The sequence below is a fragment of the Leptonotus elevatus genome, chromosome 9, assembly GCF_054856555.1.
Source record: "Leptonotus elevatus isolate MCC_2025b chromosome 9, RoL_Lele_1.0, whole genome shotgun sequence".
NCBI lineage: Eukaryota > Metazoa > Chordata > Actinopteri > Syngnathiformes > Syngnathidae > Leptonotus > Leptonotus elevatus.
Window position 1 is genome coordinate 11,903,376 of NC_141247.1, and position 24,188 is coordinate 11,927,563.

At 39.0% G+C, this 24,188-nt stretch overlaps 1 protein-coding gene across 1 annotated transcript in view; it reads left to right on the plus strand.

The window, feature by feature from the left end:
* Window positions 1-134: 134 nt before the first annotated feature.
* The window catches only part of tsc22d3 (TSC22 domain family, member 3), a 30,991-nt gene continuing 6,937 nt past the window's right edge, over window positions 135-24,188 (plus strand). The window contains exons 1-2 of the mRNA XM_086084848.1: window positions 135-415; window positions 537-883. Coding sequence (XP_085940974.1) covers window positions 564-883 — 320 coding nt within the window. The 5' untranslated portion in view covers window positions 135-415; window positions 537-563. The remainder of the gene's footprint in view (window positions 416-536; window positions 884-24,188) is intronic.

Consider the following 24,188-nt stretch of genomic DNA (forward strand, 5'->3'; position numbering starts at 1 on the left):
AGGGCCCTGCTGCGTGTTACCCGTCTTGCTTTGTACCAATCACAGTGGTTTCCCCGCCCTCTTCGTCACCATGCTGGCTTTTGCGCCTCCCCTCTGTGTCCTCAAGCACAACTCAATAAAAAAAAAGTGCAAGGAAAAAAAGTGATAAGCAGCAAGCAGCTTCTGGGTGTTGCTTTCAAGTGCGCTCCTGCTGAATGTGTGTGAGAGCATGTTTGTGTGTTAAGGAAGGGGGGTGTTCAGTCTGTCTCTCGAAAAAGTAGGAACGCACAGCAGCGGTGTTGGCCCGAGACAAAAGGCTAAACGCAGCAGAGCCGCAAGAGGGGTGATACAAGGATAGGAGCGGGCAAAGCACTTCTCAGAGAGGAATTGAACCTGCTGCCGCGCCTCATTTTGGTCCTGGACTGCAGGCGTGACGGTAAGGCAGGTTCTTTCCCTTTCTGTCGCTCTGTTAAAGCGGAGGAATGGAAGCACAATATTGACTCTCTTCCTGACTTTGTGTTTACTTTTCCTATCCTTGTCTGGGACTCCCACACCAGCATCACCTGATCCACCTGTCGTACAAGATGTCAGGCGATGAGTGTCGCTCACCCATCGGCCTGGACTGCTGCAGCTGCTGCCTGGACCTGGCCAACGGTTGTGACGACTCGGTGTCCGGAGGCCTCAGTGCGACGCTGGCGAGTCCTACCAGCCCCAGTGTCAGTCACTTCCGCCAACTCCGCAATCAGCTGATGTACCAAAACCTCAACACGGACAAGCTGAACAACATCATGCGGCAGGACTCCCTGGAGTCAGTAGTGAGGGACCCCTGCTTCCTGCTCAATGAGGGAATCTGCAACAGCAACATAGATCAGACCATGTTGTCTATCCTGCTCTTCTTCCATAGGTTTGTTTCCCAATCTGCTTTGCATGTCTCATTTGTTGATATACATCATCACTTATAGTCGTGTTGTACTTCTCAAGATCGGTCTTGGTTTCGAGTCTAGTCTTAAGACCACTTTTTAAGGGTCTCGTCTCGGAATCGTCTTGTCTTGGTTGGTGTACGTGGTCTTGACTACTAAACTAACATACAGACTGCTTTATTAGGTTATACAGTATGTGCTAGTTATTGTTTTACATGAACCAGATGGCTGGTGCAGACTGATCAGGTTTCTTTGGATCAGCACTTTTTCCTCAAAAGGCTGACCTAAGTCTTAATAGTCTGGGATTAAGAAGAAGGTTTATTGTGGTTGTGATAAGGTCCCTGCTTGGAATATAGCTCCAAAACTAAACACATAAAGCAGTACATCCAGTCCAAAGGGCATCTATTTATGTCACCGTGTCTATCTGATGTTACAAAACATGACAATCATTTGTTAACCCTTTTAACCTGCTTGACGTGTTAATGAATTTTTACAGTCAAATATGTTCCCAGTAAGCACTCCAACCTCCACACCCAAAGTAGAAAACAATGAAGGAGTTTTGTTGAGAAGCGAAACCAAATGAGGTAAACAAAATCCAACCTACAGAGAACAAACACACAATTATTGTAAAGCTTGAGCTTGCCGTCACATGGAATCAATTTAAGTGATATTTTATGACGAGGGGTCAATTAAAACTCGTAAGAGGCTTTCGCATCACTGCCAAATGGTGTTTAAAAACAGTTTGCGAGGAAAAGATAGATCCCGGCCAGATGGATCGTTAGTTTGTTTGGCAGATGCTGCCGAATGACTTCAGTCTCAAATTAGCAGTTGGTACTGCCTTTCCAACGGTTGCCTGGGAAAACCTTTACTTTTCACATACGCTAGACAGATAAAACACGTCAAATCATTAAGACAGTGCCACTAACTCAAGACATGTTGTACATCGAGCAGGTCAAGAACAACACTCCTCATATATACTGTATATACACACGATGTGTCAGAGAGGTTTCAGGACTGGTGTCACAAATGATATATTTAACCCGCAAACTATGAGTTTTCCCCTTCAAAATGGGCCAGACGATCAACCAGCACATCTACAAAGAGATCATGTTTCGTTAGCTTTTCGGGAAGAGGCAAGAGTTTTAGCACGGCAGTTTGTCGTTGCTTTACAGTCACAATGCACCTGCGAACAATGCCCTGAGCATCCGTCAGTTTGTGGCTGAATCAAGCTCCCTTCTCACCTGACCAGGTTGCTTGTGTTTTCCTCTTTGCCAAACTCTGGGGTGTCTTCAAACCTGCAGAACATCACAGGTGGCCAAGCTAACTGAGCTAAAGAAATCTGGTACACGGCGCTAAACTCGAGGGAGATGAAATCTAAACCACAAACGACTCCTTCAAATATATCTTTTATGACAACAATCTTGGAACCTTTCTGACACATCTTGTACGTTTGCATGTTTACAGTGAAAGAAAACTAACTGAACCCCCACATTAGCAAACACTTGGCAACAGAGGCTTGGAAAAACAATGTAGGAAATCTCCAACAGAACCCATGCTGTCAAACAAAACAAAACATGCATATCTCATAAAGTATAGGAAAATATCACCTGACTTCCCACCCAAAGTTTAAGAGTTTTGACAATTTTGTGACAGGAAATGTGATTGGAAATCATATTGTACTATGTTGGAGATGGTCCACGTAATAAGCACAAAACACTTTTTTTTTTACTGTAGAGCTAGCATCTTACACATAGTGGATGGACAGAAAGTTTAGAACATTGTTGTATCTGGTTAGCATAGCAAGCAGTTGGTAGCATTTGGTTAGAAAAAAACTAACAAAACAGAACCAAAAGTATGTTGTTGCGACATTCAGCTTTCCCCATCAAGGGTTGTGACAGCTCGTGACTTACTTGCATAATTCGTTTTGCACAGTTTGAACAACGGGCCCTCAATGTAACCTAACAATTTATTGTTTTTTTTATTATTTATTTTAAAATGGGCTTGGGGACAACAGTGGTGGATATTCAACTCAGTGATATTTATTTAAATTCATGGACCATTGAGTTTGTCATCATTTACAGTGATGGCATGTGCAAAGAAACAAAAATTAAAATAAACAGCACATTAACTAAAACATTTCCAAGAAGAAGTCAAACACATTAATCATACATTTAAAATAGCTCAGGGAGGGGAGGGAAGACAACTTCATAGATAATATCAGGAATTTCTAAGACATACAGTATGGGCAATTACACTTAAAGCACTAAGAAAAAACTTAAAATAAAGCGGGGCTTCTTGAAAGTGATTTAAACTAGAGTTGCAAGTTTTCTAACGCTGGTGAAACAATGTTAGCGACACACTACAAAATAGTGTCATCATCAGCAAAACGATGATAAAGACAATGACACTCTGCAGACACTATATCGTTAATATAACACATAAAAACAAGCATAAAAAGTACCAGAGTCATAATTAACCGTGATAGATCCGATTGGACACTCCTTACTTTCACATATTGAGCTCTATATCAGTCAGTGAGTTCTGGAACCGGATACAAACATTGACATCAAAGCCAATGTTGTATAGTTTACTTATCAATGATTTTGGTAATTTATGTAAAAATCATAATTTCAACCACCAAAGCTAGTTGCACTTAGCAGCGTGCATTTTGGTAGACATGTATATTGTCTATTGCAAAGAGAACCACCAACAAGTCTCAAAAAGCTATGCCTGAAAAGTCACAGGATCATTAATGAATGATCAACAGTGTCGAAAAGTATTTTATTCAGTCAAGTGCCCTCTATTGTGGAACTGGCCGGGAATTCAACTAGCCGAACTGATCCGGAAAGCCATTTTAAGTAAAATTTTCTGAAATTTGCACAGTGGAAAATATGACAGTTTTGTATGTGTGTGGTCTTGTTAAGTTAGCATTGAAGCAGCACTGTCGTGTAAGATGCTTTGACCTTATAGGATAGCAGTGTCAGAGATATTCTTGGTTTATGAAATATTTTCTGACTTTTCTGTTGCTGCATTTGCGATTTAAATCCATATGCCTTTGCTAAATGATCCCTAATGTTGTTATTATCTATAACTTGCACTAATTGAGTTAGTGGAGTATAACAGGCCTCCTTACCGTAGAATCCAGCCTCAAAAAGATAACATTAGTTAGTAATATTAATATTAGTTAGCAGGCCTTTATACGGTAATTATATTGTTTGCTTCTTGAAAATGAAAAGGTCACCTTGCATTACTTAACACATCTCCCATGAACCCAGGTTTGGTCGAGACTAGTGATATCAAGGCTAAATGTTATCTTTGTATTCCAGTGTTTATCAGCAGGAATAATCAGGATTATTATTATTATCTAGTTTCTAAATAATTGCAGCGAACAAATAAAACCTAGTGGTTGTTAATTTTTACCTGTGTTAATGCTGTTCTTATCTCTGAGCTGATAAAGAGAGCAAATTCTTAGCACATAGTATGCCAGACAAAAAAAACAGTATTTTACATAAACTAAATCTTTTTACGTAAACTGTAGCTGATTGATTGGCTTTTGTTTTAGTTTTAGTTTTTTTGTAAATAGCTCTTTTGTTGCCGCCAGGCCACTTTCTTGATCACACGTCATGATTACTATTCAACAGGCAAACTTGTTTAACTTTCCGTTGGTTAGGTGGCATAAAAGGTTTGAAGCATGGGCTCAACAATGAAATAGATTCTTCAATTCTGTATGAGCAGTAGGGTGTTTCACTCATACTGTAACAAAAACGAGGAAACAAACGCAAGGCGTGACCTATGATCAATGCTCATAGAATCTGTTGCTAACATTCGTGACAGGCTTGTATAATACGTCCTCAGACTCCGCTTTACGCCAAGATGAATTGCTATTCATTGCAGTCTGTGTTTGCACTACTTACCTTGAATGGCGTGTTCCTATTTACACAACTGAATTCTGTCAAACTTGCTTTTCAAAAAGAATTGCGTTTCAAGTTCGATCCAGCATACTGTGCATGTGTTAAGAACTTTTAAAGTGGCTTTGTGCCGTGATAACTAGACGCATGTGAATTCAAATTCATAAGTAACAAGAGAAGCGCAAACAATAATTTGAAAGATCTGAGAAAGCAGAAAACCACAGGAAGGCATGACAACATCAATAAAAAGGACGAGTATGTTCATATGAACAAGGAAAGGTTGTTTAAAAAAGAAAAAATACAATCTAGGTTATAAGTCACTGCAAGCAGTATTTTTTGGAAAAGTCATCGTGTATTGCGAATAGTTCTCTTGATATGATGTCAGAGTACATCTTTTTGTGTCTGCTTTGAAAGTTCTTGATAGTCTAGTGAGTTGATTGACTAAAATGAGGGCAGGCCAAACTAATGATAGACAACAAACACGAAATAGTTTCCAAGACATGTAAATAAACCAGACCAAAAAAGCAATAGTGATATACTAAGTCAGTGCCACTTTTAGCATTCTAGAGAAGGCCAATAGAAAATGATCACATGACTCACTTGCAAAGGATGCTATACGATTTAAAAACAGCAAAAACATTTGACATCCGTGCATCAGAGATAACGTGCCAGAATGATCATGAAACTGTTTGCCAGACAAACATTGTTTGCATGCAGCCAGTACAATTTGTTCCTGAAACTGTGCTCCTTAAGAGTGCCGCGGATCATGTGACTGTCATGGCTAGACTTTATTGTCAGGATTAGAGAGCTGTTTGCATTTGGACACAAGCGGTGTCACAAATGCAGTCACATTTTAATCCTGTTGAAACAAGAGAGAGGGAGCTGGCGTGTTTCGTCAAGGTTTGCTGGAATTCAGATATTTTTCAAGTACTTGACAGTGAGTGCCTGGATTAAGCAGTTGATTTTAGCCTAGGAATCGAATCTTGCTCGTGTCAGTTTTAAGGACACGTTTAGCACTAGAGAGCATACTAGGTCATCTTTTGGAATTAAACATCAGCCCTTGGCCAGCAAACCTGTTATCTCAATGATTCAAGGTTCACAGAAATGCACTGAAAGGTAGTGATGGACAAATGAAGCTTCATGAAGCACTTGTAATATTTTTTTTAACTCCTCTAGGCGGCACTCTTGCTTTAAAGCTGCAGTGGAAATGTAAACAATTTCCATTGCACTAGCTCTTATCTTTCAAACAAACATCACCATCTATAGAAGTAAAACAAATATTGCAAGTGCTTCATGAAGCTTCATTTTCCCATCACTACTGAAAGGCAATTTTTTTTATTCCCGAGTCCTGCTTGGATATGAAGCCAGGAAAGCCAAAGGGAGTTTGGTTATGTGATTTCCTGTGAATAAAACCAGCGGCAAATGTGCAGATTTACTTTGAGACTAAGACACTCGACCCGGCCGGACGGACGAGAGCCCTACTTTTGTAGCCTTTATTTCAGACTGGCGCTCATAGATATTTAGCAGCCACTAAACACCCCAGCATAAAGAGGGGCAAAAAGCCTGCAGCTCTGACACTTACCTTTATCACATCATCAGTGGAAAAAATTAAGAATTTAAACAGCTCATGTGGGCTTGAAGATAACACAAAGACAGTTGATCTCTTCAATCTTCTAAATCAGAGCATTAGCGATAAATAAAAGTTGCAGACAAGCCTTTCCCTGCTTGAAGTCCAAGCAAAAAACACACAAAATAAAAGCATTCCAAATAATAATAAGTGACATGCAAGACAGGAATTTGCACAAAGTTGCTTTGACTTCTTCATCCAGTCATTTTGAGCGAGATAAAAAACAAAAAACACTTGATAGATCTAATCTTTTCCGACTAATGTGACCTTATCAAGATGATAAGATTTCCAACATTCACGTCCTGGTAGCTAACGCCTTAAAATGTCCCTCCCACTGGCCTCAGATCACCAGCGTTGGCCATGGTCCAGCGGACTACTGAACAGCCGTCCAACAATGCAGTGGAGACAGTATCCAGCTGTGTCGCAGACCCCATGGGGAATAAAAACTCCACTCTGCAATCCAAATACAAACCAGAAAATAGCTCCTGTGCAAGAAGCCTTTATTTGATCCACTGGCACAAGGTTACACAATCCAGCAAGGACACCTGCCGTATATAACGATGACTATAAGTGGCAAGTCTGTGAGACTTTTGGACACACAGGAAATTAATGTTGCCCAGTCTAATAATACAGAATCAGTTATGCAGTGGGAGTATTATCTGAAGGGGCGAGCTCCAACAGTATACACGAACAGCAAAGGGATCACTGTACATGATGCGATGTTTACGTTGAAGTGCAATGAGTTCGCTCTGAATGCAGGCCTGCTTTGAGGTCAACATAGTAAAACATAAAAGTAAACACTGTGGGGCAACGGTGTGCTCATGGTATAGAAGCAAGGAAGCAAAATAAAACACCAGCTGTCCACATAGTATTATGTTCTAAAAATCAGAACACCACTGTAATACATTATGCAGTATGATGTATAGAGTCTGCTGGAAGATGAAACAATACGGTTATATGTCACATCTGAATTTACATGAAAATAAAAGCGGTTAAGAAAATGGATGGATGGATATTAAATCACATACATGTTGCGATTGGCTGGCAACCAGTTTAGGGTGTACCCTGCCTACTGCCCGAAGCTGGTTGGGATAGGCTCCAGCACACCCGCGACCCTTGTGAGGATTAAGTGGTTAAGAAAATGGATGGATGTTAACATAGTGTGCTACAATAACTCACTCAAAGGGGCTCTATTTTCATAGACAGGCGACTCTGCATTCGGCGTAAAAATGGCCGCATTGTCATTATTGTGCCAAGACAAGTCAAGTTTAGTGTGTTTTTGAATTTGGTAGACACAATACGCCTCGCTGGGGCGTCCTGCCCTGCCCAGGCGCATCTGGCAATTTAGTGACAAAAAGTAGACTCGCAAAAACCAGGTCTATTTTGTGGAGCAGGTGGTGTAATGCGATTTTGGTGGATTTCATAGAGGCGCAGGCAGGCAGATTCGGAGCTGCGCGGACGTGTGAAGTGGACGTCGTCGTATGTCATTCAAAATATGACAACGTGGGACAATCCCTCCGAATCATTGGAGAAATCAGTTCATTGAATGGATTATTATCATTATCATCTTTTATCACAACTGCGTGCGGGCCGGCTGGGGTCACACACAGATGCACGCTTGGGGGTGCAAGGCGGCCTTCAATTGCCCATGTTACATGCACATCATCTGCAAGGGGAGATTTTGCAGTTTGCCTGAATAGACACACTTGTGTGTGCTACAACTGCCTTGATTTGAATGGGAATGAGGGGAGCCGCTTCGATTGTCAGGGGGTCGGCTGTGTTCCATCACACAATGGCGCTTTGTAATAGACGTGTGCTGGTCATGAAAATAGGGTCCTTAGTGTTCATGCATGTCTTTCCTTTTTCAAAATAAAAAAAATGTATCCAGAGAGAATTAGAGTCAAAGTCACCTCAAATGTTTGCGTTAACATTAGCAGAAGCTTCATAGTGATATGCTTGCTCGTCATCTCTGTGGATTATATATGTTGCCATGAAAATACTGTATAATCTTTTAACATCTATTCTTCATTATCAGTGAAGTTAGTATCACAGTGTATAAATACAAACTACTGAGCAGTAATAATATGCAATGAAAATAATTTCAACAAAAAGTGTCTACAATAAATAGGACAATAGGTAAAATGTGAAACTTAATTGATTGCAGGCAATTTTGTTCTGGGCCAACTGAATTTGTCAGTAGATGCTTCAAAATTTGTGAAGGTTCCAGTTGAACTCATGGTGGATTCTTTGAACCTGATTATCATGCTTAATGTTTGAATAGTTTCCAAGTGGCTGTGAGATCTCATGATGCATACCTGACATTTAACACCCGCACAGGCTCACAAAACACAAAGAACAATGATCATGAGCAAAGAGCAACCCACGCCCTTACTGGACGTAAAGTATGAGACAATTTCAATTTCACTTTTACTCTTTGTTTTTCATGTTATTAGGGTAACTTCAACATAATGGGGATTGTTATTGTAGAGGGAAGTTCGTTTTGTGAGGACAATCTGGTAGAATTGTTACAAAAAGGCGGTGAATTTACTATAATGTTGTTTTATTGTGCCCTGTGATTGGCTGGCAACCAGTTCAGGGCATACCCCGCCTACTGCCCGAAGCCAGCTGGGATAGGCTCCAGCAACCCCTGCGACCCTTGTGAGGACAAGCGGTACAGAAAATGGATGGATGGATGGATGGATGGTTGTTTTATTTGGTGGGCGACTCACACACACTTAAAACAAATGAATATACTTTTAATGTTATGACAATGTTACTCAACAAATTATAGTGTATTTTCTGGCAAAACAGTTCATTTTAAGAGTCTGTTGTGTTATGTTACGCGGGACATTTATATATGATTATGGTGCAACATAGGACAATAAAAAAAAACACACACAAAAACAAAATAATTAGGACCTTATCCAGTCAGAGGGCCACTTACACAGAAAAATAGAAAGGTGCAAGGGCCCCTTTGATTTTGTTTTTTCACTTCAACATACAACACGGTAAAAGCAAGCAAGCAATTATACATTGTTCAAAAACTACGGCATAAAAGCTTCCTGTTAAGTGATAAGGCAAATAGTTGAGGATTTTTAAGGCTTTGAAGTGCTGACCAGATATGAAAACCATTAATGTGATATGTTGATAAATCAGACCTTGATACTGAGCAAAAAGTGGAATAAGTTTTAGCTGCAAATTTATTTGTGTCTTTGCTTATCTAGAAAAGTTTATAAACTTTTTTTGTTTTGTTTTTTTAAATAGAATTGCGGACCATGTCAAAAGTTTTTTTTTTTTTAGCAAATGCCATGGGTCGTGAAAAAAAATGGCGGGCCTCAAAATGGCCCCCAGACCATAGTTTGGACAACCCTAGTAAGCTTACACGTATGTACACACATGGTTCACAAAGGTGACCCACGCTGTAATGCCGTTGTTGATACATCACAATCGAATCCAGCTAAGCTGTTCTGTCCTGCACAACGAGCTACTCAGACGGCACCCGTCATGTCCCACAGGTGGATTATAATTCTATATCACAGCTCACTGATTATCTTCCTTCTCATCCACAGCAGTAAATGCACCTTCATAAAACCCATGCAGGATCCTGAACCAACTCGCTAAATGTAGTCACTGTTGCCGCCTCAGTCGCATTAAAAATAAATTTAAACTCAAGCCATCAAATTTAAAATCTCAAATATCGAGACACAATAGCCTTGTTGTTTTGTCGCGACTGGCTCATAAATCATAACATTCCAATATTCATGTGTCAAGGAATGTGCTGAAGCAAAGCCTTAAAGTATGTTGCGGTGTCTGCCGAGAGCGCTTTGAACTAAACCCTCGGCTTTGTCTAAACACACCTTTAATTGCAAAGATAAATGGCAACTGAAAGGATTCTATTGAAATTGGGTCAACCAAAATGAAATAAGTCTGCTTTGTGAAGACAATTTGTTGGCGTAAAAGAAAACAAGCCTGCATTCTTCAATGCATGACCCCCCTTCAGTTAAAAGAATAGAGCACATCCTCTCCTTTTCCTACTTCTTCAAACTTCCTATTTGCTTGGCCTCAGTCTGCATCACAGTTGTGTTGTTTGGCAGTTGTTGCTCTTATATAATGCGATGGGTGGGGCGGAGTGGGGGGGGGGGGCATTGAGGGTGGAGATTTTGGAGACTTGTGTGCTGGGCTTATCTTTTTGGACCTTGGCAATGGCACCCATTCATATAGTTAAGAAGTCTGTCAACACACACTATCTAACGCTCCCAATACACAGACACACACATGCACACGCACTCACACACACACACACAGCCCTTTCCGTGACTTGAGACCAGACAGTGCTGAGTAATAGTTTCACAAATAGTCAATATGATACAATTACAGCCTTTAAATAGACATTAGACTTCCACACACCTTGCGTAACACATGCTTGGAGAGTACTTGAGTGTACAATTCTGTTTGTCTGCCTGCAAGCTGGCATGCAAGAACCTGCAGCATTGAAAATAGAAAATATCTGCAGTCCTTTTTTTTTTTTTTTGGAAGACTCGAATGTCTTCCAAGCTAAATGCTCCATGGCTGAGGAGCAGAGGATTATTTGTTCTATCCGAGTCTCATTGGTGTGGAATTCAGTTTTTTTCTTCTTTTTTTTTTACTTATAGGACAGAAGAAACTAAATACTAAAACGTACAAATTGCTCCGAGGTTCATGAGGCCACAATTTCCAGAGTGCAATAAGGGTTACAACATGCAGTTTGATTCCAATCACATGCAAAACATTTCTCATAAACAGTTTGGAGCTCTTGTAGCAAACGTGCAGTTTGAGTTTCCCTGCACATGAGTCACCTATCAAATAGTGAGCAATAAGGAAATGAGCTTGTCGAAACAGGAAAGACAATCAATTTCAGTCAGGGAGTACATGTCAGACTCCGCTAGGTTATTTTTGGTCTGTTAAGCTTTTAGATAGGAAATGTGGGGTGTACACCAGAAAACATGTTTTCCCAATTTGTTGCGCATAACTTTGAAGTGTTTGCATGCAATGGGAATCTAGACGTTTGCAAAACATTGATGTGGTAAGAAGAAAATAAACCCCTTCAACTGAAAAGCTGTGAAACTATTGGGCTAAAAACACCTTGTTGCAATACAACTGGTTTTAAGCAAGTGAGGAGCCCGCTTGCTAAGTACAGTGCGGTTTGGCAGAGTACTGTAAATGAACTTTGACCTGCCACGTAAATGACCCTTTGTATCATGAGCATCAATCTTCAACTTAACTCATTCACTGCCATTGACGGCTATAGACGTAATTTTTTTAAACTATATTAGTTTCACATTTTTTCCCCACTTTTGTTAACAAGAGTATGAAAACCTAGAATTTTTTTGGGGTGCATTTATAACAAATATAAAAATTGTGATTAATCGATTAATTACAATTTTAAAAAATCGTCTGACGCCCCTAATGTTTTATAATCTTTTCTTCTTCTTTTTTTTTTTTTAAATTAGGGCATCAGGCGATTACAATTTTTAATCGTAATTAATCACATGACTTCACTAGTTAACTCAAGATTAATCACAAATTTTATATCTGTTGTACAATACATTTTTTTCTAGGTTATCATACTCTTAACAAAAGTGGAAAAAAATGTTAAACTAATAGTTCAAATTCATTTTTGACGTCTATAGCCCTCAATGGCAGTGAATTAGTTAAATTAATGTTTTCATGTTTTTAAAGTGGTTCCAAACTACAAAATTGTTCAGTGAGAGAAAGGAATCTTGAGGAAAAAAAAAGAAAAGGCACACTGTTTAGTGTTTATGCACACAAATCCTAAATAATTGCTCAATCATGGCTTGGGGGGGGGGGGGGGCAGTCCTCTGTTCCCCTTGCATTTTAATTCTTCAAAGATTTGGACAGTTGTATGCTTCCAACGTTGCGGTTCAACTTAGTAGTGCACTGGTGGACAAAGCAAAGTTGGACGAGTTTGGTTTCTGAGAGCCCGAGAGCCCAATTTCAAGCCCGTCAAACACTTTTTGGGAAAAACTATGGAGACAGATTATAATTGACCTTCTCTCCGAGCAAACTTCATTAACCTTGCAAATGTTCTTTTTGTAAAATGGACACAAATTCCTTTTCAGCATCTTGCAGAAAAGGTTGCACCAAGCTTTTTGAAGCTGAAATATACTGTTTGGCTGCTGATTAGTGAGGAGCGCTACCAGTTTGATACACACTCCTGAAATAATATATTTGCTCAAATTATGTTTAATGGGGAAGTCAACTTTAAATGTTTTTCTTGACATTATGTTCTATGCAGCCCTACTAGTCTAAATACAGTATTCGGATTAATATTATGTTAGTGGAATATGAGTTAAGCAGCAAAATCCAGTTGTTTTGATCAAGATCAGAAGGCGGCCATTTTGTCACTTGCTCTCGAGTGAAAATGACATCTCAGTTGCTCAGGCCTCAGGTAACAACCAATCACAGTTCAGCTTCAGAAAACAAGTGAGCTGTGATTGGTCGTTGCCTGACCCCTGAGCAACTGTGATGTCATCTTCAGTTGACAGGAAGTGGCAAAATGGCTGCCCTTTGAGATGGATAAAATCGGCTGGATTTTGCTGCATAACTCCACAAATGTAATATTAATCAGACTATGATGTTTAGACTATTGAGGTCATATTATTGTCAAGAAATGTTTAAGGTTAACTACATCTTTAATCAAATCATTATATGTTATTATTAGGGTGAGGGGAAAAAACACTAAGTCCACCACTAAATTTGGTTGATACAAATATTTCTGCCTCAAAATGGGGGTCGGAGTATTTGCTGGAATAATCATTTTTAAAAAGATTTGTTAGTGGCAGCTCTAGCTATTATCAAAAGTAAATTACTTTCATTTACTGTATTTGAAGATACAAATTATGTAGATGATTTTTCCACAATAAGATTTTTCACTGGACCTATGATTATATATATATATATATATATATAACAATATGTACATTAATGTTTTTGTATTCTTTTGCATATTATTGAAATTCCTAGTGGGTTTTTAAAATGAACATTGAAAAACAAATCTCTTCCAAGCTGCGTTCCTAGTAGAGAAAAGCCTGCAAAAAAGACATTTGAAACACTACCCCATGCCAAGTTTTAGTGAATCTGTGATTGCTTTTGGATATTTCCCCAGCTCAGAGATGGGGGAGTGAGATAAGAGGGTGGCGAATGCAGAGTCAAACGAGTGCAAATAACAAGACGTATCCTGTCCAAGACCTCATTTCTGTCTTTGTGTCCCTGCGTCTAAAAACAACAGCTGTACCACGGCGAGGGCCGGCCCGTGTATCAAATGGGCCAGCTTAGCGCACTTATTGCATTGTACCATCAAGCTCGGGACATTAAATGACCTCGTTCTGCATTCCTTCCGCTGCGGCATGGTGGGAAAACATGACTCACCGACCAGGATTAATACGATATATGCTGCATTCGAACCATTTTAAAAAGAGTTTAATCGCAAAGTAAGCGTCTGAACACTGATGCTGCACAATGGCTGCCAAGAAAATGCAGACTCAGCCAGGAATGTTGATGAAACTTTTTTGCTCTCCCCCCCCCCTTTTTTTTTATCTGCTGGCTAACATTTAAGGGAGGTCAGATGGGAAGATATTGATTCATTTTCATCCATCCTGTTGTCATATTTTGTTCATTGCTATATAGAGTATAAAATCTGGAGCCCTTGGCTCATATGAAGGAAGTTATCATTTCCATGTTTTTTCCAGCTATATATCCTGATGGTATCATATGAGAGCCTGAAAAATCAAGATTAGAAAGAAACTAGTTTTAAGGCCGTAAAACTGGTTTTGGTGTTCAAGACTAACAAACCCTGGATAGAGAAATCATTTTTTATTTTTTTTTGCAAGTAGCTTGTTTTCTTGCAGTACTGGAACCCACTCTACTGGAATAGGTTCACATTGCACTCAGTTCACATCCAAACACTTATGCAGATTCCGCTCAGGCGACCATCCGCATCCCTGTCAAGAGCCTTCACATAACGGCCCATTTATGCTACAGACCTATTTATGTCTGCTCTTAATACAAGGTGGCATATAAAAGGGAAGCGGAGGCCAGTGCTGCTCTGGCAGAGTGTGACAAAAGACTGGAATTTATGTAACACTTGAGGTCACAACATTTCAGTGCTTCAGAGTGCTTGGGTGTGGAGGTTAGATGGGACCAAGGGGATTTTCTTATGTCAACAGGGCTGTCTTTTTTTTCTCCCGCTTTAGTGACCACAAAGAGCGACTGCTGACCTTCTCTTCACTTATTAAACCTCAGTTTAGTGAGTCACGCTACATAAGTCAGGGGGAAAAAAAGTTGTGGTGCATAGCTAAGATTAAAATGACCAGAACTGGTAATTGCCAAATGAAAAAAAGTGAATAATTGTCAAAATATTTCTTGATAAATATATCAAATTGTACCCATCGTGTTCCTGGTTCTGTTTAAGCATTTGTCTGCAGTACAGACAGTGTGGGGATGATTTGACTAAATTTCCATGTCATCCATCGTATTACAATCCAAATCTTTTTAAGGTCAAATGAGTTCACGAAAACACATGGAAATGCTTTTTCTCCGACATGCAAATCAAATTACATAATTTGCAACAATGGTTCACATGCTCACTTCATATTGAGAAATACACTTAGGTATTTGTATGCAAGTGTACGACAAGTCCTTTAAAGTACGGCAGGCAAAGGTTGTCTCAGGCCCCGGAGTGTTACGACACACGAAATACCAACATTATTTTGGCGTCTGGCTGCGAGACAGTGCCCCGTTCTCGCAGTGTTACATAACAAACAGGCAGACTAAACAATATTTCAATATTGGCAAAACACAGGTAATCCTTCCATAACACTGGGTGGGCATTTTGTCAATGAAATAATCAGTGTGACAGAAGTCGCAGGATTAAATGTCTTATTTAAATACACATATTGTCCACTTCCTACTACTTTCCCACTATTGGTAAATTATACTATCGTAGCGCATATCAGTAATAAATTCAAGTCAAGTTTATTTATATAGCCCTTAATCACACAAGTGTCTCAAAGGGCTTCACATGCCCACAGTTGACAAATATTAACGACATACTCTGATCGAACCACAAGACATTTTGAGTAAAAAAATCAATGATCCATATTCCGTTCTATTATTGGCAGAAAATGAATAAACAAACAAAAAAACAAGCAGGATACTTTGTCCTGTTCATATACAACAAAACCTGCTACAGCGACGAATGTAGATTGCAATTGTTGTCCCATGTGTGACATGAAAATCGGATTTTATGCCCCTCCCCCCCCAAGATTTAATTTAAATAAATGTACAACTTCACATTATTAATTTTACATAGTTTTAATTTGGACTGGAAATCAGTGTGTAGTAATGGTGTTTGCACATAGGGGGTACTGTGTATACACATTAATTGTATATTAATAAACAAGGGTTAGTTGGAATCTGTATCAGTACTATACTCAAGATTTGAGTACTTGTGCCGGTCTGAAAAGAAGCGGTATCAAACGTCCCTATAGTAGCTATATAGTATGGCGACTATCCAGTATACTTATGTGGGCAGTCGTGCATGTGTACAGTAATGCAATTGGATGATGTATAGTACTGTATATATGGATTGCATTTTTTTGGCTGTACATTATACTGTCATACACATGTGAGGAGTTTTTGCTGTTTTGTTTATTTCTGGTGCTCAAAGAAAAATTTGATACACAAATACATCTTCACACTAAAGAATGGTTTACATTGCCAAATGGTTTCCTGCTTAAAAGATAGTGTGGCATCTAGGTCAAGTGAAATGTCTTCAATGTTGAAATGTTTACCTCAAGAACTGGGAGTACTGCCAAAGTCTCCAATCGGAGGAAACGCCACCTAACAACAGCTGCGAAAACCTTCTCTGCCTCTGTCGCTTTCCTCCCCTCGTTCTCTTTTCCTCATTTTTGTATTTTCCTGTTATTTGTTGCTTGGTCTCTGCTACCAGCCGGCTAACCAGTTGACCTCCCGATCAAAGATAATACCGTGAAATCTTGTTTGTTATAATTTGCACATCTGTCTGCTAAATAACATCATGCCATTGTAATACTTTTTTTTCTTTTGGCTGGCCAGCTTGATAACGCCGCTGAAAGGTAACAGAGAAAAAACAAGAATGAACAATAAAGCAATAGTACAGATTAATTCACAATTTACTTTAAAGACATGATAACAACATTGTTATCATGTCTTGAGTGAGAATGTTTTTTCGTAACATGAAGTGTTGCAGCCGAATGGGGGAACCGTTACACCAAAATGATTGCGTTATCTCTGTGTTTGAGGAAACACACTTATCTTGGAGCACATAGTTAACTTTCATTCACCGCGTCAGAAAGTATTTGTTTAGGATAATCGTATTGTTGAAAAAGGAAAGCAAATTAAAATTGTCTAATGTCCTTTAAAACAGGGATACTGCCGCGACCGCACTCTGAGGGGCCAATGTGACAAATTTCCCCCACAAAAAGGAAAATAAAGTTTGAAATATTCTTAATTACAAATAAATTAAACACATTTTATAGTTATTTTAATTTTTTATTTTCAAACCCCAAAAAGCTTAAAAAAAATAAATACACTGACAAAGAGTCAGTATTGTTTTCCACAAAGAACAGAGGAAAAGGTGGAAAAGAATCCTGGGGAAAAAAATGGGAGAAATCCAAAATGTGAATTTTGTTTGAAAAAATAAAATAAAATAAAACGCAAAATGTTTTCCGATTTTTTTGCCAACATAAAAACAATTCTTAAAAAGAAAGTTATGAACAGTTAATATATACTTTCCAAAAAGGATGGAAGAAATTAAAACAATTGAAAATGTGAAAAAAAATGCAAATATGGGTGCCAAAATGCAAATATGCACGCGAAGTGTAGTTTTTAAGTTGCAATATCACCACTCACCACTAGATGGCAGACCTGACTTTGTTGTGCTTGCACTGACTCTTATACTGCCCTATACTTCAACGTGTGTGGGCTTAATCATTATTAGTGGGTTTGGAATGATATACAGGACAAAAGTCGTACCTCAATAATATAAACATTTTGAGTGAGTTGTTTTGTGAAAAAAAAATGCACAAAATTAGTTTTTGCATTTTACAGTCATCCTTGAATGGTAATTTTTATGCAAGCTTGATCCCTTTGCACTAAAAAAAGAAAGAAAAAAAGCTATATGTCATTTTTTTTTTTTAGTTTGAGTCAATCCCTTCGTTGTTGGGCGAGGATAGTGGCTCTTTTGAACATTGAGAAATGTATTCTCAAAAATGAAATATATTAAGAGCACGATTTACCTCATATTTTGTCCATATCTAAACCAGTATTTTTTTTGTTATACAGGAAGTGAACGGTCCTGTCTAGCCCCCGGCCCCCAGTAGTACTAATGGAAAAACTGTGGCCCCCCTCCCTGTTATATAGCTTAATGTGCAGGACCATATAGGGACACACAGTGGCACTCATGCAAAGTAAACAGCTAAGATATGACAGCGAGACTATATATGAATCCTATGAGTTCTGCAGAACTTGACATGGCAAACATTCTATCGCAGTTCGCGTGACACATCGGATTGTCTACCTGTGCCCGAAATAGTTGAAAATGTACCAGACAATAGGGAGCGCTGTGACAAGACGGGTCGGAGACAGGATAATTACCTTGACACGGGAGTCAGGGTTAGGCCGTGCTCAAGCACGTCAGATGGGATTTACTGCTCGGAGACTGTGTGGAAGGACAGGAATAACAATAGATTTGTTTGAGGAGGAGGAGGAGGAGGTGTGCCTGTTGAGGCGCGAGATGAAGACACATAGGCGGGAAGGAGCAGGACTAATGACTGTGCACAAGGTGGCAGACAAGAGACACAAGTTACCATGAACAGTTTCATTATCTTTATGACACATTTTTAGTAAGGATAAAGTCCCACTGTTAATGTTCCTTTTAATTTTGGAACCACCTGGCAGTAACTCCTTGTGGTTTCACTGTTGTACAATTAAAGTTAATGTTATAATTAAAGTACATTACATGAAAGTGGATATAGCAAGTTGGTTGAAATAAAGACTTGCAGTATGTCAAATGTGTCAATAGATAGATCACGAGGTTGTGGGAAAAAGAAAATGCCAGACTTTGTTTCTGTTCTTCAAATCCTAGAGTAGTTCTTTAAAATAGCTTCCTGATTCTCAGACAATATTTCCATCTCCAGATGATACAGTAATAAAAACAGAAGATGCGGTACAATCTACTTCAGAGGGTTTCGAATGTATTGTTTTTGAATGATTTATATCTTATTTACTGTGGCACAATAAACAAGCAAAGCAAAGTGAGTTATTTTACCCCCGTGACCTCTACCTTGAGCTTTCACAGTCAACCCTTTTGAGTGGAATTGAAATTATACAGGATAAATTGTACATCATTTAAATTATTTGTCGCATTCTACTTGAAAGGTGAATCATCACAGCCTGAGTGACTGCAGTAGTTTGGGCATAAAGATAAGGCGGCTGCTTACGTGGGCACCTGCTGAACAACACTGGCCTCTTACGCACGTCTTCTTGAACAAAGGACAAATCCCATGAGAGATTTTGCAACTGGGATCACTCCAGTAGATAAGCTATTTAATAACCAATGCTGGCATGCGTAATGTCAATGATTAATATATAGAGTACTGTATGTGAAGTGAAATTAATCTTGTGACAGCGACAAAGCATGTCGGCCTAATCGTGCTTTGCACATCTGCAGTTCTAAGGATCACGTATAGTATATTTACTTGTGCGTGTGAGGCAGTCATTTTTGCCCGCACGCATGGAAAGGAATTGTTGTGTTGTTGGCGTCCATGCTTGAATGCACACCTTTGCATGTACGGCCGCGCGTCGCTCGTCTTGTTCTGCGATGCACACAATAATGGTGTCTTGAACTTTGGAACCGTCAAATACACGCCAACAGTGTTTACTTGAACTTTTATACTATGAACGTAACAGCTGATTGTATTTACTTGCTCATCTGTGCAACTTCGAAACCAGGAAAATCAAAAGAATTCTTGTGTACTGTGGCCAAATACAAGTTCAAGTGTCCCAAGTGGAAATGTTTCCTGTTTGTTGCTTGGAGGGAGCAATAGGTTTTTTTCTTTTTTTTTCTTTTCCCGACAAGTTCAAGATCCGTTTGTAGAAACAGACTCTCCTTTTAATCAATTTCTATTATTGACCAATATGATTTGTGGGGTTTGAATATTGTTTTATTGAGGGTTTATTTGCATATTCTGCTACTTTTGGTGTTGGTCCTTCCCTTGGTTGTGATACTAGAAAAAAACACGTCCCACGTTGATAAATCTAGTATTGAAATAGGGCATGTTTGAAAAACAAAAATAATGACAATATTGTTTTTAGAGATTAAATTATCTCAAAATACTGTCTTGAAGCAAGACAATGCCTTAATCACTGTGTACAAGAAGTCTGTGTTCCAGCCAGGAGCACAAATTTTATTGCCGTAGTCACAATTGGCTATTGTATTAAAGAGCCCATTAAACCACTACAAGCTTCATTTTTCAACCTATAGCTCATCATCTGGCATATTATGGACGCCTTGGTAAATGTTTACACTACAAATACAATGCAAATTGGATACATGTAAGGGTGCTCATCAAAAAATTTGAATATCCTTGAAAAGTTGAATAATTTCCATAAAGTCAAACTTTCATAGATTATAGATTCTGGGCCCACAACTCAAGCGATTTCAAGTATTAATTAATTTATTTCTACATTATTTGGGCTTCCAGCTCATAAAACCCACTAAAACAGAATGTAAAAAAAAATGGAATAATGTGAAGAAATCACCATGCATAATTCCCAATTCAAATTCCCACGGCGCATCGAGGCAGTTGTTGAGGCAAAGGGAATCCAACCAACTATTGAAGATTGACATATGGTTTTGAAAATACCATCCATCCATCTTTTTTTTCCCATGCAAAACACTGGGAATTATGCATGGTGGTTTCTTCACATTATTCAAAATTTTTGACATTCTGTTTAAGTGGGTTTTATGAGCTGGAAACCCAATTAATGTAAAAATAAACACATATTTGAAATCACTTCAGTTGTGGGCCCTGAATCTATAATATATGAAAGTTTGACTTATTGAATGGAATTAAGGAAATTATTCAACTTTACGAGGATATTCAAATTTTTTGACGAGCACCTGAAAATAATTTGTGTATTAATAACCTAAAAGGCATCTTTGCAATGAATGAGTCATATAAACATTCGGTGACATTTCATAACCATCACATCAAAAATTATATTAAAAGAAAGAAAGCAAAAGAAAGCTATAGCAGAAACAGTTTTGCCGATGCACTTTCTTTCTTAGACAGATAGGGTATTATGTAAGTCATTAAAGACATAATAAATAGTAATTGGAGCATAAACTTTGACCTTTCGGTATACACACTATCTTGTTATAAGATGAATAGATATTGCGAGCCATAATCATCTACTTTAGTGATGTATAATAGTGGCAGACTGCCAGGACATTCTTAATGTGTGATTGTGAAAAATTACTCAATATTGTGTGCAATCCACACATTTGATCCATCTCACGAGCCGGCCATTTTGCCACTTGCTTTTTTTGACAGTTGCTCAGGGCTCAGGTAACGACCAATTATAGCTCAAGATTCAGAAAACAGATGCAACATGATTGGTCGTTACCAATGAACAACTGCGATGTCATTTTAGTCTACAGCAAGTCATAAAATGGCAATGGGTCGATTAGGCTTTTTTTTTTGGGGGGGGGGGGGGACTTAACAAATGCAATATTAGTCAGAATACTGTATTTAGACTAGTGTAGAACATTATTGTAAACACAATTTTTTTCAGTTGACTTCCCATTTAAAGGTTACGACTGCACCTAATACCTGGAAGGTGGAGTGCTAAATAAAAATATCCAATATGGAAATGAATATAAATTTGTAGTGTGTAAAAGGTTATTGAGTCAACAAAGCTAGTGCTTGTCAAAGACTTAAATAGTTTGGTAGATTCATGTTATATCTGACAGCACTTCATCATTAACGATCCTTAAAAGTTTCCTGTAATAATCCCAATGTGGGCTGCACATCTGGAATAAACCGGATAAATCATGGCCTGTCCTATGTCAGTCGGGGATCCTCACCACTGAGACAGCCTGAGGAAACATTGCGTACACAATGTAACTCCAACTCCTCTTCAGGCCCGCCTCTCACTTTGCATCTGTTTCTCATGTCACCCCACTGCAGAAGCGATTTTGACTTTATGTTGTTGTTTTTTTAGCCTCCATGCTTGAATGAATGGACATATAGAAAGGGACAAAAAAAACGTGAAAACACTTGCTTGAGGCGTTACAGCACAGAGGCAATCAAAGCTCTCAATGGTGTTCTTTTATAACGTGTTAACGGGGTGAGAGTCTCCCCCAAAAGCAGGGGTCGGATCCCGTGTGAGAAAAGTGGAAGAATCACTTGCAGCAAGCGCTTTTTGTTTCAGTTGGCGATTTAACATGCAACGTGACGGTTTAATGATCCTGTTTGTTTCCCACGACAGTACTTCTTTCATGTTGTTGGATATCCATTACAGTATTCCACTATACAATACATAACAACAATACACACCTATCCTAAATTTTAAGATGCCTCTTCTTACTAGTGTTAGGAAAATGAAGCATCATGAAGCGTCATGAAGTGCTTGTGATATTGTTGGACTCCTGTAGATGATGCTAAAGAGTGCCATCTAGAGGAGGACTATCATATAGTCATGTAAAGTACATACAATACATAGCACCATACTTGTAAACGGTATAAGGAGTCTTTAGGGCGGTATTTAAATGTACTCCACATTTGATAGTTGCGGGAAAAAAAGTGTGCATTTATGTTTTATATATTTAATTATAATGATATACAATATTAGTTCTGTCATAATTTTTTTTCTTATAGATGTTTCATTTTGTTCTGTGGTTTCTTTGCAGTTCCGCCCATGTTTGGGCACAACAGTAGAAAATGACCAAATATGGGCATTGTGTGTGCCACGTGTGGGATAATGAAAGATGATTGAATTATGATCTGGGTCATTATTGTGTTCTTGTTGAAAGAGAATAACATTGTTTGTTTGGCTTGTCGAGATCAGCGGAAGGCCGGCTGTTGGAACAATGCTTACTGAGAGGTGGAATTTTATTGTGTGAAAGTACCAACATCTTTAGAGAGAACGACATAAAATCGGGTATTAGTTTGACCAAGCATGGCAAATTCTACACAACCAGATCACCAAGGAAAAAGCACAGAGAGAGTGTATTTTGACAAGCAATGAGTGTATTTTACTGAAGTCAGTCATGAAAATCCTTCCTTGTTGTTCTTTACCACAGTCATTGCAGCATCCATATCACATTGTGGGTGCCATTGTTTAATTACATACCTACTAAGGCATCCAACTATTCACTAAGATCAGGCGCCAAACTGCAAATAGGCGTCAACTGTAGTTTTAAGTTATAATATCACCATTCACCACTAGATGGCAGCCATGTCATAGTTGTGCTTACATCTGGGTCTTTTAACTATCCTATACTCCAACATGAATAGACCAAATTATTATTTTTGTTTTAATTTTGAGTTTATTTTTATGCATATAATGTTGGTTTGCTGTTCAGCAGTTTTGTGCCATCCTTGATTTTTATTTTGGTCCTGTGCGGCCCCCAAGTAGCATTAATGAAAAATTGTGGCCCCTCCAGTGTATAAGTCACCCCTCCCTGGTTTATAAAGAGCGATGTCAGTTGGATTTTCTTCCAATTTTTGATTTGTGTCCATTGTTTGCCAAATACAGATAGCTACTGTATATTAAATGGTTCAATTACCTTTACCTTTGCCTAAAATTGAGTGTGTTTAAAACTGACAAAACATGTAAACAATCCACATAGCCAGCGGTTTTTCCAGCTGTCAACACATTCATCCCCCCAGAAGTAACTGCAGATGACATTGTCTGCATTTACCCATGGGAACGTCGCCATTGCTTCGCCCTCATGTCGCAGGTGACAAGCAGTCAGCTCCACAGCTCTGCAGGCAAGTCTGCTGGAGTCTGTGGGAATGGACTCAAGAGTTTGCAAAAGTTAGCGGGGTACCAAGAATCCCCATTTGAAAAACGTGCACATGCTGGGGTGCGCTCGAATGAGAGCGCGTGGCCGACTGCACGCAAACAAACACAAGCAAGCCCGCAAACTCACATACGCACACACAAGGCACGACTCCCTCTGGGGTTTGTCCCAGTTGTTTGTGACTCGGGTCACACAGCTGCATGCCCGACTGGAACAAGATGAGAAAAGCATGGAAATTAAGGGAAAATTGGACATGAGCTGGAGGGGCGGCAAGATAGGCCATGTCTAATCAAACAGTGCCAGATAATTTTCCTCATGAGGCCTTTTGCGTTCCTATTATATTGTCCCTCCTTTAAGACCTAATTGCATGTTTGCAACAAGAATTGCGCCCATATGCATTTTCTGTTTGACGGCATATACAGCATATGATTGGATGGTGAATTGCATTTTTTTGGAATGGAAATTGTCTGTTTATTCCAGCTCTTGTTATTGCTGAAGTCTTGACAACCAAAGCCACAATGTTTGCCTTGCTGAATTGATTTCTTTGAGTGAATCCAACCAGGAATCCCCCATGTGGCTCAGACACTGCCATTTATGTCATTATGGGAAACACTGGCAACGTTATA